Source organism: Herpailurus yagouaroundi, unplaced genomic scaffold (genome assembly GCF_014898765.1).
Source record: "Herpailurus yagouaroundi ecotype Mexico unplaced genomic scaffold, PumYag 201, whole genome shotgun sequence".
NCBI classification, from domain to species: domain Eukaryota; kingdom Metazoa; phylum Chordata; class Mammalia; order Carnivora; family Felidae; genus Herpailurus; species Herpailurus yagouaroundi.
The window spans coordinates 6,167,465-6,186,610 of NW_024412432.1; the positions used below are offsets into that span (position 1 = coordinate 6,167,465).

General features: G+C 42.1%; 1 protein-coding gene and 1 non-coding gene across 2 annotated transcripts in view; both read left to right on the plus strand.

The window, feature by feature from the left end:
* SLC28A3 (solute carrier family 28 member 3) overlaps window positions 1-19,146 on the plus strand; it is a 61,380-nt gene that overhangs the window by 27,668 nt on the left and 14,566 nt on the right. The window contains exons 2-10 of the mRNA XM_040450290.1: window positions 543-626; window positions 5,663-5,745; window positions 9,076-9,167; window positions 10,586-10,775; window positions 11,863-12,007; window positions 13,242-13,355; window positions 14,439-14,516; window positions 16,657-16,737; window positions 18,172-18,252. Coding sequence (XP_040306224.1) covers window positions 543-626; window positions 5,663-5,745; window positions 9,076-9,167; window positions 10,586-10,775; window positions 11,863-12,007; window positions 13,242-13,355; window positions 14,439-14,516; window positions 16,657-16,737; window positions 18,172-18,252 — 948 coding nt within the window. The remainder of the gene's footprint in view (window positions 1-542; window positions 627-5,662; window positions 5,746-9,075; window positions 9,168-10,585; window positions 10,776-11,862; window positions 12,008-13,241; window positions 13,356-14,438; window positions 14,517-16,656; window positions 16,738-18,171; window positions 18,253-19,146) is intronic.
* Window positions 2,430-2,534, plus strand: LOC121014245 (U6 spliceosomal RNA). The gene has a single exon (XR_005783129.1). It is a non-coding gene; the product is annotated as a U6 spliceosomal RNA (small nuclear RNA).

Below are 19,146 nucleotides of genomic sequence, written 5' to 3' on the forward strand. Positions count from 1 at the left end.
CATGTCAAAACAGCAGCTCAGGGGTAAGGACACTCCTCCAAGAGAACAGCTGACTCCCATCCAAAATGTAAAATCAAGACAGCTTGACAAAAGAAGGCATTTTCTGATTCTCATTACTAGGAGAGATTCCTTTAAGCTAAACAAAACACATTTTAGCATTTCAAAAATCTAACATCTAAGAAGAAAACTACATGGCCTACATTTTTCTTTATTTTATAAGTTGGAAACCTGTGGTATGTGAAGCCCCCTAGCCTCTTCTCTGCTTATTATAAAGTTACATGACTTAGATGGAGGCACCTGGTCCTCCTTTCTCTCTTCCTCAAGCTGAAGCACATCATTCCTTCCATCAGAACAGAACAGAGATCATCTGTTTCTTTATAAGCCTGAGATCCACTGGTCCTTTCTTTTTTCAGCTGACTCATCTAAACACCTCCTCTTTGCTGTCCCATTCCTCAAAATTCTTTTGGTACCATTTTATAAAAAGAACATTTGAGTTTCTTGATTCTGAAATTGTATTTTTGCAATCTGTACTTTTTCCTTAGAATGAAGATGACTTCGATGAAAAACAGAACACATCAGGAAACAACAACTCACTAAGGTGTAGAGCTGTGCAAAACACCCAGCAGGTAGGGCGGCGATGGTTGAGTGAATCTATTACCATAGTAACTGCTGTGCAACAGGGACGGACAGCTGTGGGGACAGAATGCATGTGCTCAGCTGGCACTCGGAGGAATGAATTAACTGGTAATTAGAATGTGTAAGGCAGAGTCGTGAAGAAAACACACGTGCTCAAACAAAGAGATTTTGTGTTTGTACACCTGTCCCCAGAGTTTTCTGCTGGCAAGAGTACATAGGCTTTCTCGGACACATCACTATTACAGATGCCAAACTCCATCGCAAAGCAAAAAGCACTGGCTTAAACCAAAGCATCTCGATTTTAAAGTAAGTGAGGCAGATGAAGAAGGTTCTAAGATGTGGTTCTAACACTATCCATCATGCCTCTCGAGTTCCTCAGTGATGCCTAAGCTTACAGCAGGCTGAGGCACTCTGTCGCAAGGCTACTTTTATTTCTTTTATATATTGAATTCTGGGTAGGCTCTCATTTGGAGAAAGGCTTCTGTTGCTAAAAATCAAGCAGATTATTCATGTAGATCATCCTTTTTTGGGTAATTCTGGGTGCCTAATATCAAGCCATCTATTGGAGGGAGTTATTCTCAGAGATAAAAAGAATAACTTGTTTAAAGTAGATTATGTGGGAAATTATTGCAGCAAAATTTGGAAGACAGAAAACATGACCTGTATAATTCCAGGAAAAAATCAGTGCCTAACATCTTAAAACGTGGCCCTTTAGTGCAAATATACACTGCCATGCACATGTCACTTATATTGGGATCATGCTATCCATATTCTTACTGTCTATTTTACTTAATATATTATAAAAAAGTGTCCATTTCCCTATTTATGCAACAAAACAAGAGAAAACAATACTTCTGTCCATATAAAACCTGCACATAGAAGTTTATAGTAACATTGTTCACAATTGCCAAAACTTGGAAGCAGTCAAGATGTTCTTCAGCAGGTGAATAGATAAATGAACTGTGGTTCATCCAGACAATGGAATATTCTTCAGCACTAAAAAGATATGATGAACCCCCAAGCCATGAAAAGACATGGAGGAACATTAAATATGTATTACTCATTAAAAGAGGCAGTCTGAAATGACTACATACTGTATGATTCCAAATATATGACAAAGGAAAAGGGAAGACTGTGGAGACAGTAAAAAGACCAGTGTTTACCAAGAGGAGAGGGTGGGATACATGGGCAAAGCACAGAGGATTTGGGGGGCAGTGAAACTACTCTATGTGATACTATTATGGTGGATACATGTCATTATGCATTTGTCCAAACCCATAAGATGGACAACACCAAGAGGGATCCCTAATGTAAACTATACATTTTGGGTGATAATGTGTCACTGTAGGTTCATCAATTGCAACAAGAGGCGGTGATCATGGGGGAGGCTATGCATGAGTGGGGGCACAGGTGTATGGGGAACTTCTCCTTATCATTCAATTTTGCTGTGAACCTGAAACTGCTCCTTAAAAAAATGAAGTCTTTTTTTATTGTTTCACAAAACAATCAAAAACAAAAAATTAGATAATTTACTGTTATACACAAGAACATAAAGACTGAGGAAGATCCACCACGTTGGTCACCAATGGTCCTTGGGTGATCTTGGCAGAGGCCATCTCAATAGAAGCCTGATCACAATGGACTGAGTAGGATGTGAGGGTCACTAAAAGTAAAGGCAACTCTCTCCAGCAGTTTGGCTGTGAAGAGAAGGAGGGAGGGTAGATGTCCTATGACTATGGGGTCAAGGAGATTTTGTTGTTGTTGTTTTCGGTTTGTTTTAAAGATGAGGATGGGTGCTCACTGTGGCAGCACACATATAAAATTGGAATGACAGGAAGAAGACCGGCAGGCCCCTGCACAAGGATGACATGCAAATTCATGAAGCTCCCATATTTTTAACACACACAAACACACATACACACAAATCCCACAAAAAAAAAAAAACTAAAAAATGGGCAGAAGACATGAACAGACATTTCTCTAAAGACACAGATGGCCAATGAACATATGAAAAGACACTCAACATCACTCACCATCAGGGAAACGCAAATAAAACCACAATGAGATATCACCTCACACCTGTCAGAATGGCTAAAATTAAAAACACAAAAAACAACAAGTGTTGGTGAGGATGTGGAGAAAAAGGAACCCTCATGCACTGTTGGTAGGAATGGAAACTGGTGCAGCCACTCTGGAAAACAGTATGGAGCTTCCTCAAACACTTAAAAATAGAATTACCATATGATCCAGTAATTACACTACTGGGTATTTGCCCAAAGAATATGAAAACGCTAAATCAAAGGGATACATACACCTCTATGTTTATTGCAGCATTATTTACAAAGCCAAACTATGGAAGCAGCCCACGTGTACACTGATAGAAGAATGGTTGAAGAAGAGGTGAGATAGATAGATACACAGATACATAGATAGATAATGGAATATTACTCAGCCATAAAAAGAATGAAATCTTGTCATTCGCAGCAACATGGATGGATCTAGAGAGTATAATGCCAACTGAAATAAGTCAGCCAGAGAAAGACAAATACCATATGATTTCACTCATATGTGAAATTTAGCAAGCAAAAGAAATGAACAAAGAAAAAAAGAGACAAGCCAAAAAACATGCTCTTAACTATAGAGAACTGGTAGTTACCAGAGGGGAGGTGGGTGAGGCATGGGTGAAATAGGTGAAGGGAATTAAGACTACACTTATCATGATGAGCACTGGAATTGTTGACTCACTATATTATACACCTGAAATTAATATAACACTGTGTGTTTATACTGGAATTACGATTTTTTTTTAATTTTTTTTTCAACGTTTATTTATTTTTGGGACAGAGAGAGACAGAGCATGAATGGGGGAGGGGCAGAGAGAGAGGGAGACACAGAATCGGAAACAGGCTCCAGGCTCTGAGCCATCAGCCCAGAGCCCGACGCGGGGCTCGAACCCACGGACCGCGAGATCGTGACCTGGCTGAAGTCGGACGCTTAACCGACTGCGCCACCCAGGCGCCCCTGGAATTACGATTTTTTGAAAAAGAAAAAATCTTTACCAATCTGATAGGTAAACATTAATTAAACAAACAAAGATGGGAATGGGTGTGGGAATAAAAGAGAATAGTTAATGCCAGGCATTCCATTGATAGTAGGTAACTTGAGACAGTTTCACTGTAAGAAAATAATAATCATGATTAATTAAGTCAAATAATTGTCAAACTTTACTGGCTAAGCTAGGTGTTAGATGAGAATGAAATGAATAAGGCTTATCTCTACCCCTATCCTCAGCAGCTGCAGCTTGGACCCCACTGGTCTCTCCTTCTGTTATCCTTCACCAGAAAATGAAGTTAGTCTAAATGTAAAGTATAATGGAGTTTGGCAGCAAAGGACTCTATGATCTTTGAGAATCCTTTCAGCTCAGAGATATGCTTGTGACTTATTTCGAGGAATTCTCTTACAGTCCAGATCAATCAATGGCCACCTGGGCTATGACAGAAAATAAAAGCTGAGATATGACTTTATCTGTCTTACAGCACATTCAAACCACTCTGCATTTGCATACTTCTTTGCCACTTTCCCTCACCATTGCTTACGGTAGCTGGACCTATTTGAGATATTATTGCAAAGTGGTGGAAGGCAGGAAATCCTCTATGCTATCCTGAGAACAGGACGGGTCATGGATATTTAAAAGTTCAAACAGTGGGGGGCGGGGGTGGCACCGGGTGGTTCAGTCGGTTAAGTGTCCAACTTTGGCTCTGGTCATGATCTCGCAGCTCGTGAGTTCAAGCCCCATGTCGGGCTCTGTGCTGGCAACTCGGAGCCTGGAGCCTGCTTTGGATTCTGTGTCTCCCTCTCTTTCTCTCTCTCTCTGCCCCTGCCCCACTCGCACTCTGTCTCTCTCTCTGTTTCTCAAAAATAAATAAACATTGAAAAAAAAATTTTTTGAGTTCAAACAGTATCTAGAAAGATAGCCCAGGTATATACTTCATTAATTAGAGCAAGGGTTAGCTAACAAAGGGAAATACTTCCCTTTAGCCCAACTGATAGGACCCTAGTTCCCAAGGGAAAGTTAATCAGCTCTTGATGATACTAGGCTAGTGGTCACGTTTGCAGGCCAAGCTTTGGGCTGTCAGGAAAATAAAGCCAGCCTTGGTCTCAGTCCTTTGGGAAACAGGGTTGACAGAGTTTAAAAGGAGATTTATACAGCCTCTGATATAAACTTCATTTAGCACTTGCCTGAGAACAGAGCAGGGGTTGAATGATTACAGTAGAGAAAGGAGCAAAAAGCATAGATATGAGCCTATTCCCTAAAGGAAAGAAGAAATTACCAACAGCTCCTTTGGAAGAAAAAGGAGAGAGAAGTGTGATCCTGTAGGTTTTGTGTAAAGGGAAAAATGCGCAAGTAGATAATAGGAGCTATATTCTTGCATAATAATTTTAAAAGACCTTTAGAAAGTCCTTTGCCAATGAAAAAGAATGAAATCATGCCATTTGCAGCAACGTGAATGGAACTGGAAGATATTATGCTGAGTGAAATAAGTCAGAGAAAGACAGATATCATATGTTTTCACTCATGTGGATCTTGAGAAATTGAACAGAAGACCATGGGGGAAGGGAAAGGAAAAAAATAGTTACAAACAGAGAGGGAGGGAGGCAAACCATAAGAGACTCTTAAATACAGAGAACAGACTGAGGGTTGATAGGGCTGGGGGGGTGGGGGATAGGGGAAAATGGGTGATGGGCATTGAGAAGGGCACTTGTTGGGTTGAACACTAGGTGTTGTTATGGAAGTGATGAACCATGGGAATCTACCCAAAACCAAGAGCACACTTTACACACTGTATGTTAGCCAATTTGACAATAAATTATATTAAAATAAATAAATATTTAAAAATTAAAAAAATAAAATAAAATGCAGTCCATAAAAAATGTCCTTTGCCAAAATTCTAAGCAAAAAGAGATCAGGGTTCATTATGCCCAGAATTCTCATTATTCCATCTCTGCTGCAATGTTTGATTTCCAGGACGAAGAGCAGGTCACCATTGAGCAGGATTCTTTAAGAAACAAAGAAGATGTGGAGGATGATCCAGAGGCACATCAAAAAGGGTACAGGTTTGGGGCGCCTGGGTGGCGCAGTCGGTTAAGCGTCCGACTTCAGCCAGGTCACGATTTCGCGGTCTGTGAGTTCGAGCCCTGCGTCAGGCTCTGGGCTGATGGCTCAGAGCCTGGAGCCTGTTTCCGATTCTGTGTCTCCCTCTCTCTCTGACCCTCCCCCGTTCATGCTCTGTCTCTCTCTGTCCCAAAAATAAATAAAGGTTGAAAAAAAAAAAAAGGGTACAGGTTTAAACGGAGAAATAACCATACTGACCTCCTTTTTGGTTTTGCCACTTTGTTTTATCTTCATCTAATTTTAAACATTTATTATTATTTATTGGATATTACCACCACTACACCCATTTCCCTTCCCCACTACCTGCCCAACACCATTTCCAGAAAAATTAATGGATCTCTATGATAATCACCATGGTAAATTCAAACTGCTAATGTCCTGGGAACCCAATATCCAGGACAGTCTTCTAATTAAAGGCATAAATTACTAACTAATTGCTCCAGTCCACGCAAAAGTAGTTAATTCATCTTCTCAGTGTCAATCAATAAGCAATTGATTTCTCAAAACCCAATCCACATTAAGTCCCAACAAACTTGCTCTGACCGTAGTATCCTGAAGGTATTCCAAGTTCTTACTGCCCATGAGGTAAGAGAGGCAAATTATTTTTATTTTTTTGACCAGGAAAATGAAGCTCAGAAAAGTGACTTACTCAAGGTTAGCTAGAGAGGAACAAAGATAACTTAATGTCAGCTTCTGATTCCTAGCCCAAGATTGTCTGGTACTCTGTCATAACACTCAAGTATTTATCAAGTTTCTAAATTCCTATTTAAATTTTGTTTAAATTTCTATGTCTCTGAGGAACTTTATTTTTATGCATCAGAAGATATCTCTGGAGTTGGTCAGAATTAAGATTAAAAGCTCTTGTCACATTTACATCATCAAAAATATTTACTACCTCAGAAACCTGAGCTTTGTTCCATCTTTCATTATGCTTTACGGACCTCTGACTCCAGGGGCTGAGTAATTCTCTTGGGTGGTCAGGTTTCACTACTGTTAATGGGATGGAAGCAATCACCAAGAGGCTGGGAGTTGCCTAGCCATGATAACCAAATGGCCGAAGCCTCTATTTCTAGCTACTTATTTTATGCAGTGTGAGTTGTCATGGACCACACATATTCCCTGCAATTAAAGGATCTGATCAATCCAACCCAAAGTATATGAATGTGTCCAATGAAATGTCGCCCTCCACCGCTGCCACTTTGAAACACTATCAGAAACTGAAGATGATGCATCATCAACATTTCCTAAATTAGACGATGAAAATTTAGTCTTTACTGAACTTTGATTCCCTCAATATCTTCTGGATCAGTGTTTCCAATTCTCAGTACATGTATTCACACACATACACAACACCAAAGTTTTCATGAAATAAGACATCATTACTGTGAGTGATATGCTCTTATCAGTCCTATTCTTTCTTATTAAAGATGGGTGTCAGGGCATCTGGGTGGCTCAGTCAGTTAAGCATCTGACTCTTGATCTCTGCTCAGGTCATGATCTCATGGCTCATGGATTCAAGCCCTGTGTTGGGCTCTGCACTGTCAGTGTGGAGAATCCCTGCTTGGTATTCTCTCTCTCGCTCGCTCTCGCTCTCGCTCTCCCTCCGCCCTCCCCTCTCTGCCCCTGCTCCTCGCTTTCTCTCTCAAAATAAATAAATAAACTTTAAAAAATAATAAAAGCTGTACATCTATTTAAAAAATAAAATAAGGGGCACCTGGGCGGCTCAGTTGGTTAAGCGGCCGACTTCAGCTCAGGTCATGATCACACGGTCCGTGAGTTCGAGCCCCACGTCAGGCTCTGTGCTGACAGCTCAGAGCCTGGAGCCTGTTTCAGATTCTGTGTCTCCCTCTCTCTCTTCCCTCCCACCCTGTTCATGCTCTGTCTCTCTCTGTCTCAAAAATAAATAAATGTTTAAAAAAAATTTTTTTAATAAAAAATAAAATAAAATAAAGATGAGTGTCACACACTGTGCCTTCACAACCTACTAATGGGTCCTAACCCACAGCTGTAGCATGCTATTCCAAATAAGCAACACACACTCCCACTTCATTTATCTAGTAATGCAACAAATGCCCATCAAGCACACTAATGTCCAAGGTCCTAGTGCCATTGGGCTCACATCTGCTCTCCAGGAAGTTAGCCAGTCAAGCCTTTATCACAAAATGAAATCAAAGGAGACAGTAGGAGTAAAGCACAGAGGAATGACTCTGTTCAAGGAGATGCAAGAAGGTGTTGTAGGAGCAAGGGGCTTGGGCTGTGCCCTGAAACTTGCACAGGGGCCGAGACTTGGACATGGACGCACAGCTGCTGCAAAATGGACAAGTGGAGGCATTAGCCAGTGAGTCCTTTGGAATCCCAGAGATGAGGAATCTCCTACATAGGACTAGAAGTGACCTAGAAGTGGCAATGATTGTGTGAATAAATTCCTTCCTCCGTTGGGAGAAGAGGTCTCTGTTAGAAGGGGCAGTGAGAAAAGAGGCAAATGTATGAAGCCAGACCTCAGGGGAGGCATGGAGGGAACCAGGAGAACCCTGGGAGAAGCAGAGCATGGTCATTGTGGGTATGGGCCTGGGCCCCTCCAAAGTCACTTGCTGATGGCCACCATCCCCCCAGCACAAGTGCCCAGATCCCCATATTGCTCACTCACTACCCACCACCCCCTAACAAAGCTCTGGACAGGAACAAAGATGTGCCAACAATGCCAGAACTTTTGAGAAAGCTACCTTACAACTTACTGGCTAATAGCTCTGAAATCCACAAAATCCTCCTTTATATTTCAAGCACCCAGTGAAATCTGTCAGTCTCCCACTAAAAAACATGGTGAGCCAGGACAGGGAACCACCAACTTACTCAAACTTTGTGAGGCCAAAAGGGATGACAATTCCTTAAATCAACGTTTCATATCCGAAGCTTAAAAGCTATCAGAGGCCCACATAGTCCCGTGAGAAACAGTCTTCTCCTACCATTTATTTCCAGCTTTTGGTTAGTTATCCATCTCCCCCGCTCTGTTTTCAGAAGCATGTTTTCTGCATCTCTGTAAGCCCTCAGGGCTTGGCACATCCACGCAGCAAACACTGATCCAAGCTATGGCTGATTATAGTCTAAAAGGATATGAGTATCCCATTTCTATTTTGTAGGACATCCACTTCATCCATCTGTTCGTTTGCTTGCTTGATTTACAAAGCCTCATCTAGCTTAGTATGTCAGTTTATTTCATGTTTTTGATGTTACCTTCTGCCTGCCTTTTTGCTCTTGTGTTGTTACAGGTATCTGGAAAGGAAGTATGATACAGTTTGTGATTTTTATAAGAAACACAAAACCACCCTTCAGTACATCCTCTGGGGCATCTTAATAGTAGGTAAATAACAAAAGGGGGGTGGATGCCAGTGTCTTTGTTTGAGAATATTCCAAATAGTAGCTTTCTATAGAAAAAAAATAAATCTTTCTGTTCCCCCTGGACCTTGGTGAATCCAGAGAAGTTAATCCAGAAGCTCCTGAGTGGTGGGTCTCAACTGTGGTTGCCTATGCAGATTGTTTCCCTGTTTGGTTTATGTAGCTAGCATCTAATTAGGTTCCCTACTCTTACAGCCTTGGTTGTTGTGATATGGATTTAAGGGCTAGTTCATGCAAATCCAGAAAACAGAAAACTAGAAAACATGGTGATAAACACAAGATGGGGACCTAATCACAGGGGACGATATAAGCAATTAATACTTCATGCAAATGCAATGTGAGCAGGAGCCTAGGGTCATGCAGGTCACCCCTCCTGCCTGAAAGCAAGACCACACTATCTTCATAGATGAGCAGGTCCCCTATTTTTACTCCCTCCAAAGCAAAGAGTTCTGCAGCCCATTTTGAATAACACCCCTGTCTATAAAATGTGAACCGTTGCACCCAAGTCCGTAGACGTTAACCCAAGACTCTTGCACCTCCAAGGCCAGTGGCTTTGTTGGTGCTCAGATATCTGAAACAAGGAAAAGCAGGGTTTAAAGCTTCCTCTACACTGGGCCAGGTAGTATTTTAGGCTTTTCAGGCCATGCGGTGAAAGCCACACAACTCTGTCCTTCTAAAACAAAAGTAAACAGACAGGCGTGATGGTGTTTCCATGCAATTTTATTTGTAGATTCAGACACAAGTATACAAACACAACTGTACTTGGAACCTACAAAGATAAGTGGTAGGCCCGATTTAACCTGCAGACCATGTTGGCTGACCTTTCTGGGACACCCTGTTCTTATCCTAGAATCTCCTCTTCAAAAGCAGCCACCTTGGTAATTATCCCTCACCCCTTTCTTTAGAGATTCTTTGGAACTCAGAGATGGTTGGAAGGCCTATTTTCCCACTGAAGCGTAGGCCAAATCTGAGCTGCAAACCAGGAGAATCAATACCTTTTTGCCAGTGGTTGCTTCAACACCTAGCCTTTCTCTGATAGAAACTCCCCTGCTGAGTCTGAATACCCAAAAATAGGAGTTAGTACTGAGAGACCCAACAATCAAGCATCAAGATTCAAGAACTTGAGGTTCTATGAGAAAACAGACCTAGCACTCTGTCCTTCCTGCATTCATGGTGAGACTGTTAGGGAATTACTGTGAAAAAAACAAAATTCTAAAAATATATAGTACAGATAATTACATGAGTCAATAGCCCTATCAAGAGCAATCCTGCATTCAATGGTTTCTTGATTGAACCTCTCCTTGGCTGAGCCCCATCAGTGCTAGAGGCTGGTCTGCACCTGGTATTGGTGATGCCCCCTGTCTGTGCTTGCTTTCTCGACAGGTTACCTGGCAATGGTGATTGCAGCTTGTGCGCTGAACTTTCATAGAGCCCTTCCCCTTTTCGTGATCACCGTGGCTGTCATCTTCTTTGTTGTCTGGGATTACTTTATGGCCAAATATGAGCAACGAATCAATGAGTGTCTATCTCCTGGCAAAAGGCTCCTAAACAGCCATTGGTTCTGGATGAAGTGGTAAACTCACTCCGTTCCCTTGTTGCATTTGAGAGAAATGTTAGTCTTTTCCAACACTGTTTCCAAAAACGTGTTCTGAAATTGGTCCCTGATTTATAGGCTATTGAAACTAGAAATAACCTGGGGAATAATCTGCTATAATACCTTCATTTTACAAACAGGAAATCAAAGCCTAGATAGGGCAATGACTCGTTCAAGATATGTTCAAATGTCCCTGCAAACTGCTTTAATTCCAAGTGCCACTAAATGATAAAATATTGTCCAAAAGAAAGGACAGTTCTTACTTGGGGAGGTGGCTTTCTGATCTGGGCCTGAGCTGGCCTCTTTGAAAGTAAGACCCTGTGAATATAAAAGTTGACTCTTTCCTATAAGACCCCATATCCACATCCGATGAGTGACTGCTCAGAGCTTTTCTTTCAGCCTTTTTCTGTGGGACCTCCTCTTCCTCCAGGTGACCCTAGTGGATTAGACACAAGACAGGTTCTCCCCAGAATGGCACTCAAGGGATGTACCTGGAAAGTTCACATATCCTTGACCTAACAACGTAGGATTGTTCAATCCCAACACAGCACACTTTCTGGCTCTGCCATCCAAGCTGTGAGTCAAACTTGTCACGCCCACTAGATCCGCCAAGGAGTCATAACACTTCCTGAAGTCTAACTTACTCTGTGAGGCTCAGCTGGAGTCCTCCAACTTCAGAGAGCACATTTCAAGTTCTCCCTTAAAGGGCAGAAGGTTACATCTCTCCCATCTCCCAAAATGGACATGAGAACTCACAGAAGATCTCCCAAAGAAACCACTAGACTTCCCTCTCTAAACACCCTTTCTCATCTCTGGCCCCTTTTTATGATCCTGAACGAATGAAGAGCCCAAAAGTTTTGGAATGTGCTTAATCCGGTGCTTAATTTTTGGCTATCTGCCTTGATAGCCACAACCAAAGAGGGTTTGTGCCATGTCTAGAAGCATAATTTCCTGGTGCCAGGGTGTTACTCTTAATAACTTTTTTGTTTATTAGTTTAAGTCTGATTTTAAGATTTTCAAGTTAGCAGCGCAAACGATGCTGATGCCCCCTTTCCAATTTTCTTAGGGTGATTTGGAGCTTACTGATTCTGGGTGTTATATTCTGGCTCATCTTGGACACCGCCAAACTGGGCCAACAGCAGCTGGTGTCCTTTGGTGGGCTCATAATGTACATTATCCTGGTATTTATATTTTCCAAGCACCCAACCAAAGTAAGTATGAAATCAATCTTTTTCAGCTTTTTCCCTCTTTTTTTCCCTCATGTCTAAATTGCTCAAAATAATGAGTGTGAGAGAATTTCACTGTTACTCAATATTAGTCTTACCTTGTTATGCTCTTTTAAGTGGCTAGGGCACCTTCCTTCCCGAACTTGCTTAGTACTAGTACTCTCTCATTTATCATTCTCAGTGATTTTCCAGTTACATCACCAGTGAGGGGTTCTCTCCTGTCAAGTCTAATTTCTACTCATGTCCTCCACCTCCCTCCATCAAACATGCTAAGAAAATTCATCTGTTTTGATCCCGATCTCCCCGGACCAGTAAATAATCTAATATTCTACCATTGGATTCTGTAGTTTATCATATTTCCACTTGCAATTTAGGTCATTTTACTGCAAAAATCTGTCCTTAAACAGACCAGATTTGTTCCCACTGAATTCAATCGCTATCCTCATTCTGACAGCCTGTAACCCGTTAAATGGGCAAGAATTTGGAGACATCCAGGCTTTCACACATGACTCAGAATGGAAAACTCCGGAAGACTTTACTGGCTGAAAGGTTGGCCCAAGAAGAAGGTCACGTAATAAGATCCAAAGTCCTTGCCCTGCTAGGGTCAGCATCGCTGCTGATTGGTCTGCCTCCAGTTCCTCAGTTCTCGGCAGCCCACTCGTCTCTGCACCAAAAATGAAGGCAGATGATTGTCCATTACTGCTGTACTCCCTGGGTCTGCATTAGAGTTAATTGGTTCCTTTTACAGTGAAATGAGAGCCCCTCAACAGGGAGGAATTTCACTTAATTCACTTACAAATTGTCAGATGAACAAACCTTGGGCACACAAAGAAGTCATGCTCTGCCTTTCCATTTTCCAGACAGGGGAAATAATTATATGTCTCTCACATTTATAGCACAACTAAGAGGGCCAGATCCTTCCTTCCTCCTTTGATTGTCCTTCTAAGACTACTCTTTGTGTCTAAGTCATTTTGTCGTGATATAATGATAATTGCATACCTTCCGGAGACTGAAGTCTTCGAACTCAGGATTGGGATGATGGAATGCAGCACCAAGATCTGGGGCCGTGATTCTCTGCTCACAAGTGCTTTGGCCTCTCAAAGATGGATCACAGGCCATGTGTGAGAAGCTTCCGAGGAAATAGTAATCCTCTGGGTGTTTATGCTGAGCTTAGCCATTCATTTTCTAGTGACACCTATCTCTTCATCTTTCTGCATAGGTTTACTGGAGGCCTGTCTTTTGGGGAATTGGGTTACAGTTTCTTCTTGGGCTCTTAATCCTAAGGACTGAACCTGGATTTATGGCTTTCGATTGGTTGGGTAAACAAGTTCAAGTAAGTTGGGTTTAAATGAACACCTTGCTTGTAAATTCTTTTTTAACATTTGGATATAATCCTCAAGACATGTCAGAAATAGGTTTATTTGTCTGCATTAGTTGACCCACATTTTTGTGTAGAATATGTTAATCTGTCTAGTTTATTAATATTACAGTTGTCCCTCGCCCAATCATCCACTACATCACTCCCCATCCTGCTTGCCCCTTCATCCTGGCCCAGGGGTGTCACACTTCTAAGATAGTTCCACAAATAGAGAAACAAGCTTTCTTTGCACGGAGTGATAGCTAGTGCCACCTATGTCCCATCTATGACTTGCTGGAACAAATTGCCACACCTGGTTCCTTTGAGTATCCTGGAGTCAGATTAAATGTCACAAGTGACAGGAAATCTGTATGCAGGTATAGTTCAAAAATACACTTCCTAGGACACCTGGGTGGCTCAGTCACGTAAGCATCCGACTCTAGGTTTCAGCTCAGGTCATGATCTCACAGTTCATGAGTTTGAGCCCCGCGTCAGGCTCTATCTCAACAACAAAGAGCCTACTTGGGATTCTGTCTCCCTCTCTCTCTCTGCCCCCCACCCTGCTGGCTGGCTCGCTCTCTCTCTCTCTCTCTCTCTCTCTCTCAAAAACAAATATATAAACATTTTATTTTTTTAATTTTTTTAATGTTTATTTATTTTTGAGACAGAAAGAGACAGACCGTGAGCAGGGGAGGGGCAGAGAGAGAGGGAGACAGAATCCAAAGCAGGCTGTAGGCTCTGCGCTGTCAGCACAGAGCCCAATGTGGGGCTCGAACCCATGAACCGCAAGATCATGACCGGAGCCAAAGTCGGATGCTTAACCGACTGAGCCATCCAGGCGCCCCTTTTACTTTATTTTATTTTTTAAACATTAAAAAAAAAAAATACACTTCCATGCCATCTACTGGAGGGGGAGAAAGGTTGTAAAAATTTACTTTCCACCTCTATCCAGCAAGTTTGCTGGGCTCCCCTTCTGCAGAGCCTGGGAGGTCCTGTGGACTGTAACCACCAGTTCCATGGTTGTAATGATCATGTGCCCTTTTCCTTTCTTTAACTCAGACCTTCTTGGAGTATACTAACGCTGGGGCTGAATTTGTCTTTGGTGAGACATATGCAGACCACTTCTTTGCATTTAAGGTAAAGCTAAACCCCTTTTCTAAGTATTACTTCCTTGTCAGTAGCTTCTCAATCTTTGTAGATGTTCCAATAGAATCTGACCCGAAACCAGATATATACCTGCTGGGCATGTGCTACATGGATAGCACATCACCACCTTTTTCGATTTATCTGATTTTATCTGAAGTCAGTGGATTGTAAACATTTTACTTTGTTACTATAGCACTGAGGGAAACATCTAGAAATATACAAAAACTTTTGAGGGGGCTCATAGCATTGCCTGAGATACTTTTGAGAAATCATATGGGGTAACAGCATCTGAAGCATCAGGGAAAAGAACATTTGGTACCTGGCAATGAACAGGCATATGGCCACTGATAGCTTCCAGGCCAGGGATCAGAGACAGCCTTGTGCTCCGGAACCCCGTTTCCCAAAAAGAGACAGTTGCTCACTCGTATCAACCTCTGTTCTTCCAGAGCCATCTCCGTGCTAAACCTTTTGTGTCTTTCCTTCAGTACTGCAAGCCTGGAGGCTGGGCCTTCTCCCAACCAAAGGAGGGACATTATTCTCCAAGGGAAAGGCAACCTGGCCTGCCAGTGCTCCCACAAGCCCCAGGAAGCTCACTGTCCCCAGCGAAGCCCCTACAAATACTTGTTGATGAGTCAGAAAGATAAATTTGGCTTTGCCTTCAGCATTCTTTGTTGTGGTGTTATTGTTCCTACACATCTAAATTGTTTTATCACTTAGGGTCTCTAAGTTTACCTCCAAACTACCCCATCTTCAGTTAGGCCAACTTTTATGCTGAATCTTTTTTTTAATTGCTGAGTTTTGTTTTTTTTAAATGCTGATTTGACACTTTGGTTGCTAAGATGACAAAGCCATCTCCCAAAGGCCAAGTGTTTACAAACTGAGACAGAAATATGCTCATATCATGAATTGAACCCAGAATTGGAAAAAGAAAGTCACAAGGAAGGCATACCTTGATGCCCAGACTACACCAGTGTCTTTAGACTTTACCTACCCACCCACGCACCCACCACCTCCCTCTCCCCCAGAGAGGTGGCCCAAAGCAGAATCCCTGTGGGAACATTCAAGAGATAAGCTCCTTGAATTCCCTGAAGCTTTCAGGAAGGCACTGCTTGCCCATTAAAGCCAATAAAAGCACAGAAGTGACTGAGCTCTGCATAATGGCACAAAATGTCTTTTGATATATATTATTAATAAATTTTTCTAGATCAGATCCTGTACAAATTGTCCTCAGTCATTCTGTGCCTCTGGTGGCAGTATGTCCTGGCCATTTAGCTGGGGAACAGAGGAGAAGGGTTACAGAGGGGTAGGAGTGTGGGGGGACCCAGCCCACAGCTCTGTGTGTTCTCTGCAGGGTGGAAACGGCTCACTGTAGAAACAGGCTATCTTGAAGGCACCCAAAGAGCTTCAGGGAAATAGGGTTCAGAAAAAGACGCTTGTGATGTCACGCAATAAACTATTTCCAAAGTTTATTTTTTAGCGGTTCAAAAACTCCATGAGTACAATAATTATTCTCTTCAGAGCTAAGTGAATGAATGCTTACCCTACGGGAGGCAGTTTGGGTAAGCACCCACCATGCTGTATCTGGTCTGTGCAACTTCTACAAATAAAGATCTGAGGCTGCTCACACTCTGTTTCAACCAGGATTCTCTGCTAATGAGGCTATTTAATATCAGAACTTCAAGAATATCTGCCAGTGGCCCTCAGTGTGTGGATCTAGTTATTACAAACTACCCCCTCATCGAACTTCATTCCTTCTCTGAGAAACTGAAGTAACAGCAGCTTATCATTGCCAAGAAACAAACAAACAAACAAACAAGTCATGCTTCCTATAAAATATCCTCAAGCTGATGCAGAGCAAATTCAAATAAAAGATTGTAGATGGGGAAGCTGCCTGAGAAAAGTGTCATTTAGTTCAAGAGGAGTGAACTAAATGTGTCATTTAGTTCATTCAAGTGTCATTTAGTTCATTTAGTCAAAAGTTCAAGAGGAGTTTCTAGTAGTTTTATGATGTTTCCAGGTGGGGTAGGGTTGGGGAGAGGGAGGCAGAAAAGAGACCTGATCTGAAACTTAACTAACACAACTGAGGCAACATCAACCCTGGATTGCTCTCAAACCCCCATCTCACCCCCAGGTCCTGCCAATCGTGGTTTTCTTCAGCACGGTCATGTCCATGCTCTACTACCTCGGGTTGATGCAGTGGATCATTAGAAAGGTACTGGGTCTTGAAGGGACTGGCTGCTTCTTTCAGGGACAAAGTCTTAGATGCCTTTTATCCAGGATTTTCCAAAGTGCCTTTCTGTTTGTGCCAAGATCCACCACCACCACCCCTCCACCCCAAGGTATTAGACCCAAACCAAAAAATCTTACATGTAGCCACTGAGGGAATTTTATCTTGGGGATTTCTAATGGGGCTTTGACTTGCAGCCAGTGGTTACCGGCTATCTTCATAAAACCTCAGTAATTACTTCTTTAGCCAAATAATTGACTCCAGCAGAGCTGACACCTGTGGAGAGAACAGCATCCTTCCTTCGTCCTGGCTGTCTACCCTGTGCCTTACACAGAATCCCTACTTATCCTCAGGACGTTGCAAAAGTGGAGACTCCTGGTCTAGGAGTGGCTACAGGATCAAAGCAAGAAGAGAGAAGCTACTTTTTGTTTCTGAGGAAGTTTTATAAGCACACACACACACACACAAGGTCTGAAAATTTCATCTCATTTCTGCCACCCCAGCGTCAGTTCTACACTTGTGTTAAATTGCAACATGAGGAAATTTGCAAGTTAGTTCAAATGCACACACACAAATGGGGCAGTGCATACAGAGTTTGGGCACAGCCATTGCCCCCCTTTGATCCTTGTAAATAAATAAAAGAGAGGGAGGTAAGAAGGGAGAGAGAGAGAGAGAGAGAGAGAGAGAGAGAGAGAGAAAGCAACAGAACACCAGCAGAATCCAGAATGTCAGCAAGAGTGTGCCAGGACCCGTGATTTTCTGATTGCTGACCTGAACACGCAGCATTATTGTGCTCATGTCTAAGCAGAAAGGAAGGAGAGAATAAAACAGGAAGTTTCCATCCTGAGGTGGGCACCACAGTCTCTAGTTGGAAGGGCCAGTAGAGAAGCAGGGACCATAAACCATGTTCATTTGAGAGTTAAATAGAAAGGGCCAAACCTCATCCCACTACTTATTAACTGGGTGATCTTAGACAAAACAACTAAACTGTTCTATGCCTCAGATTCCTTTTCTATAAAATGGCCATAATTATAGGACCTCCGTCAAAGGGGTATTATAATAATTAAATGCATTACATGGATCAAGAGCTTAAAACAGTGCTTGGAATGCAGTAAAGCCTGTCAAGAATGTAAGCAATTATTAGAATTTATTATTCTCATACAGTGTTTCAGTACAGATTTGTTTCTATAGTGAATGTATAAATTCAAGGCAAATACAATGACTCAGCCTTACCACTCAAATAGGAGGATTTGATGGGCCTACTCTGTAAACTCTAGATAAGATATACTCACACTTAGCACCATCATTGGCCTGCCAACAATTGTTGAAGGCATTTTCCTCCAAAGATTTTCATCCCTACTTTGAAGTTTTGTGTATACAAACAACTCTTCACTGACTTTGTCCCTTATCTCTTTTCAGGTTGGATGGGTAATGCTAGTTACTATGGGATCATCTCCTATTGAATCTGTAGTTGCTGCTGGCAATATATTTGTTGGACAGGTAAGTTGTAATCTCAAAACAAAACAAAACACCTGTTGAAATGGATACTCTTACCAGAAATTAGAGTAAGAAATATAATATTATAAATATACTGGTGTTATTTTTTTTTATGTGTCAGCAGAAGGGTGTCAAAATAAGGAGCCCTCAGCATTGACAATGTCCAGATTCCAGCGAGAAAAAAGAGTGTACGAGAATGATCCCTTCCAAGTGTCCCAGTGCACTAGTGTAAAATTTGGGTTCTTGAAAGTGTATGGAGAAGAAAGACGGAAAATCATTTTATCGAATTAGCAAAGCACTGGGCTCCTCCCGTTCTCAACCAATCTTTTCTGAATTAATTGAATTGTTGAGGTCTCTGATCCACCCTTCAGAGGCTAACAGGTCACCCACTCCTGTGGAGTTCACCACTTATTCTGAAGCTGCAAACATGTAACAGGGAGCCTCACATTCTGTGGTATAATGCTTGTGGTAATGAAAGAGACCAAGAAAGACTTTTCACCAATAACCCTGCAGCCGTATAAATACTTGAGATTATTCTCAACTTGTCTGAACTGGCCAACAGTCTGTCTTGGCTGGGCCTGAAGAAAAATGCTGATGAGCAAAAGCATTCTCATCCTTCTGATCCATCACATGGGTAAGTGTTTTGCCTGAAGCCCATTTAAGCAAGGAAGTATGCTGCTAGGGGGTGTCCTTCAAAACAGCAGCATTCCTATGGGGAGAATAAGTAAGATATGGTAATCATCCTCAATGCTCAGGGTATGTGGCTTTGGGAAAAATGGAATCACACACCCAGGAACCAAAGTATGAATGCTTGCCAGCACAGCTACTCAAGGAAATTGGATTTGAAGCAAAAAGCAAGTCACCCAGAGAAGCACATGGCTCCAAGTCTGAGGCTTA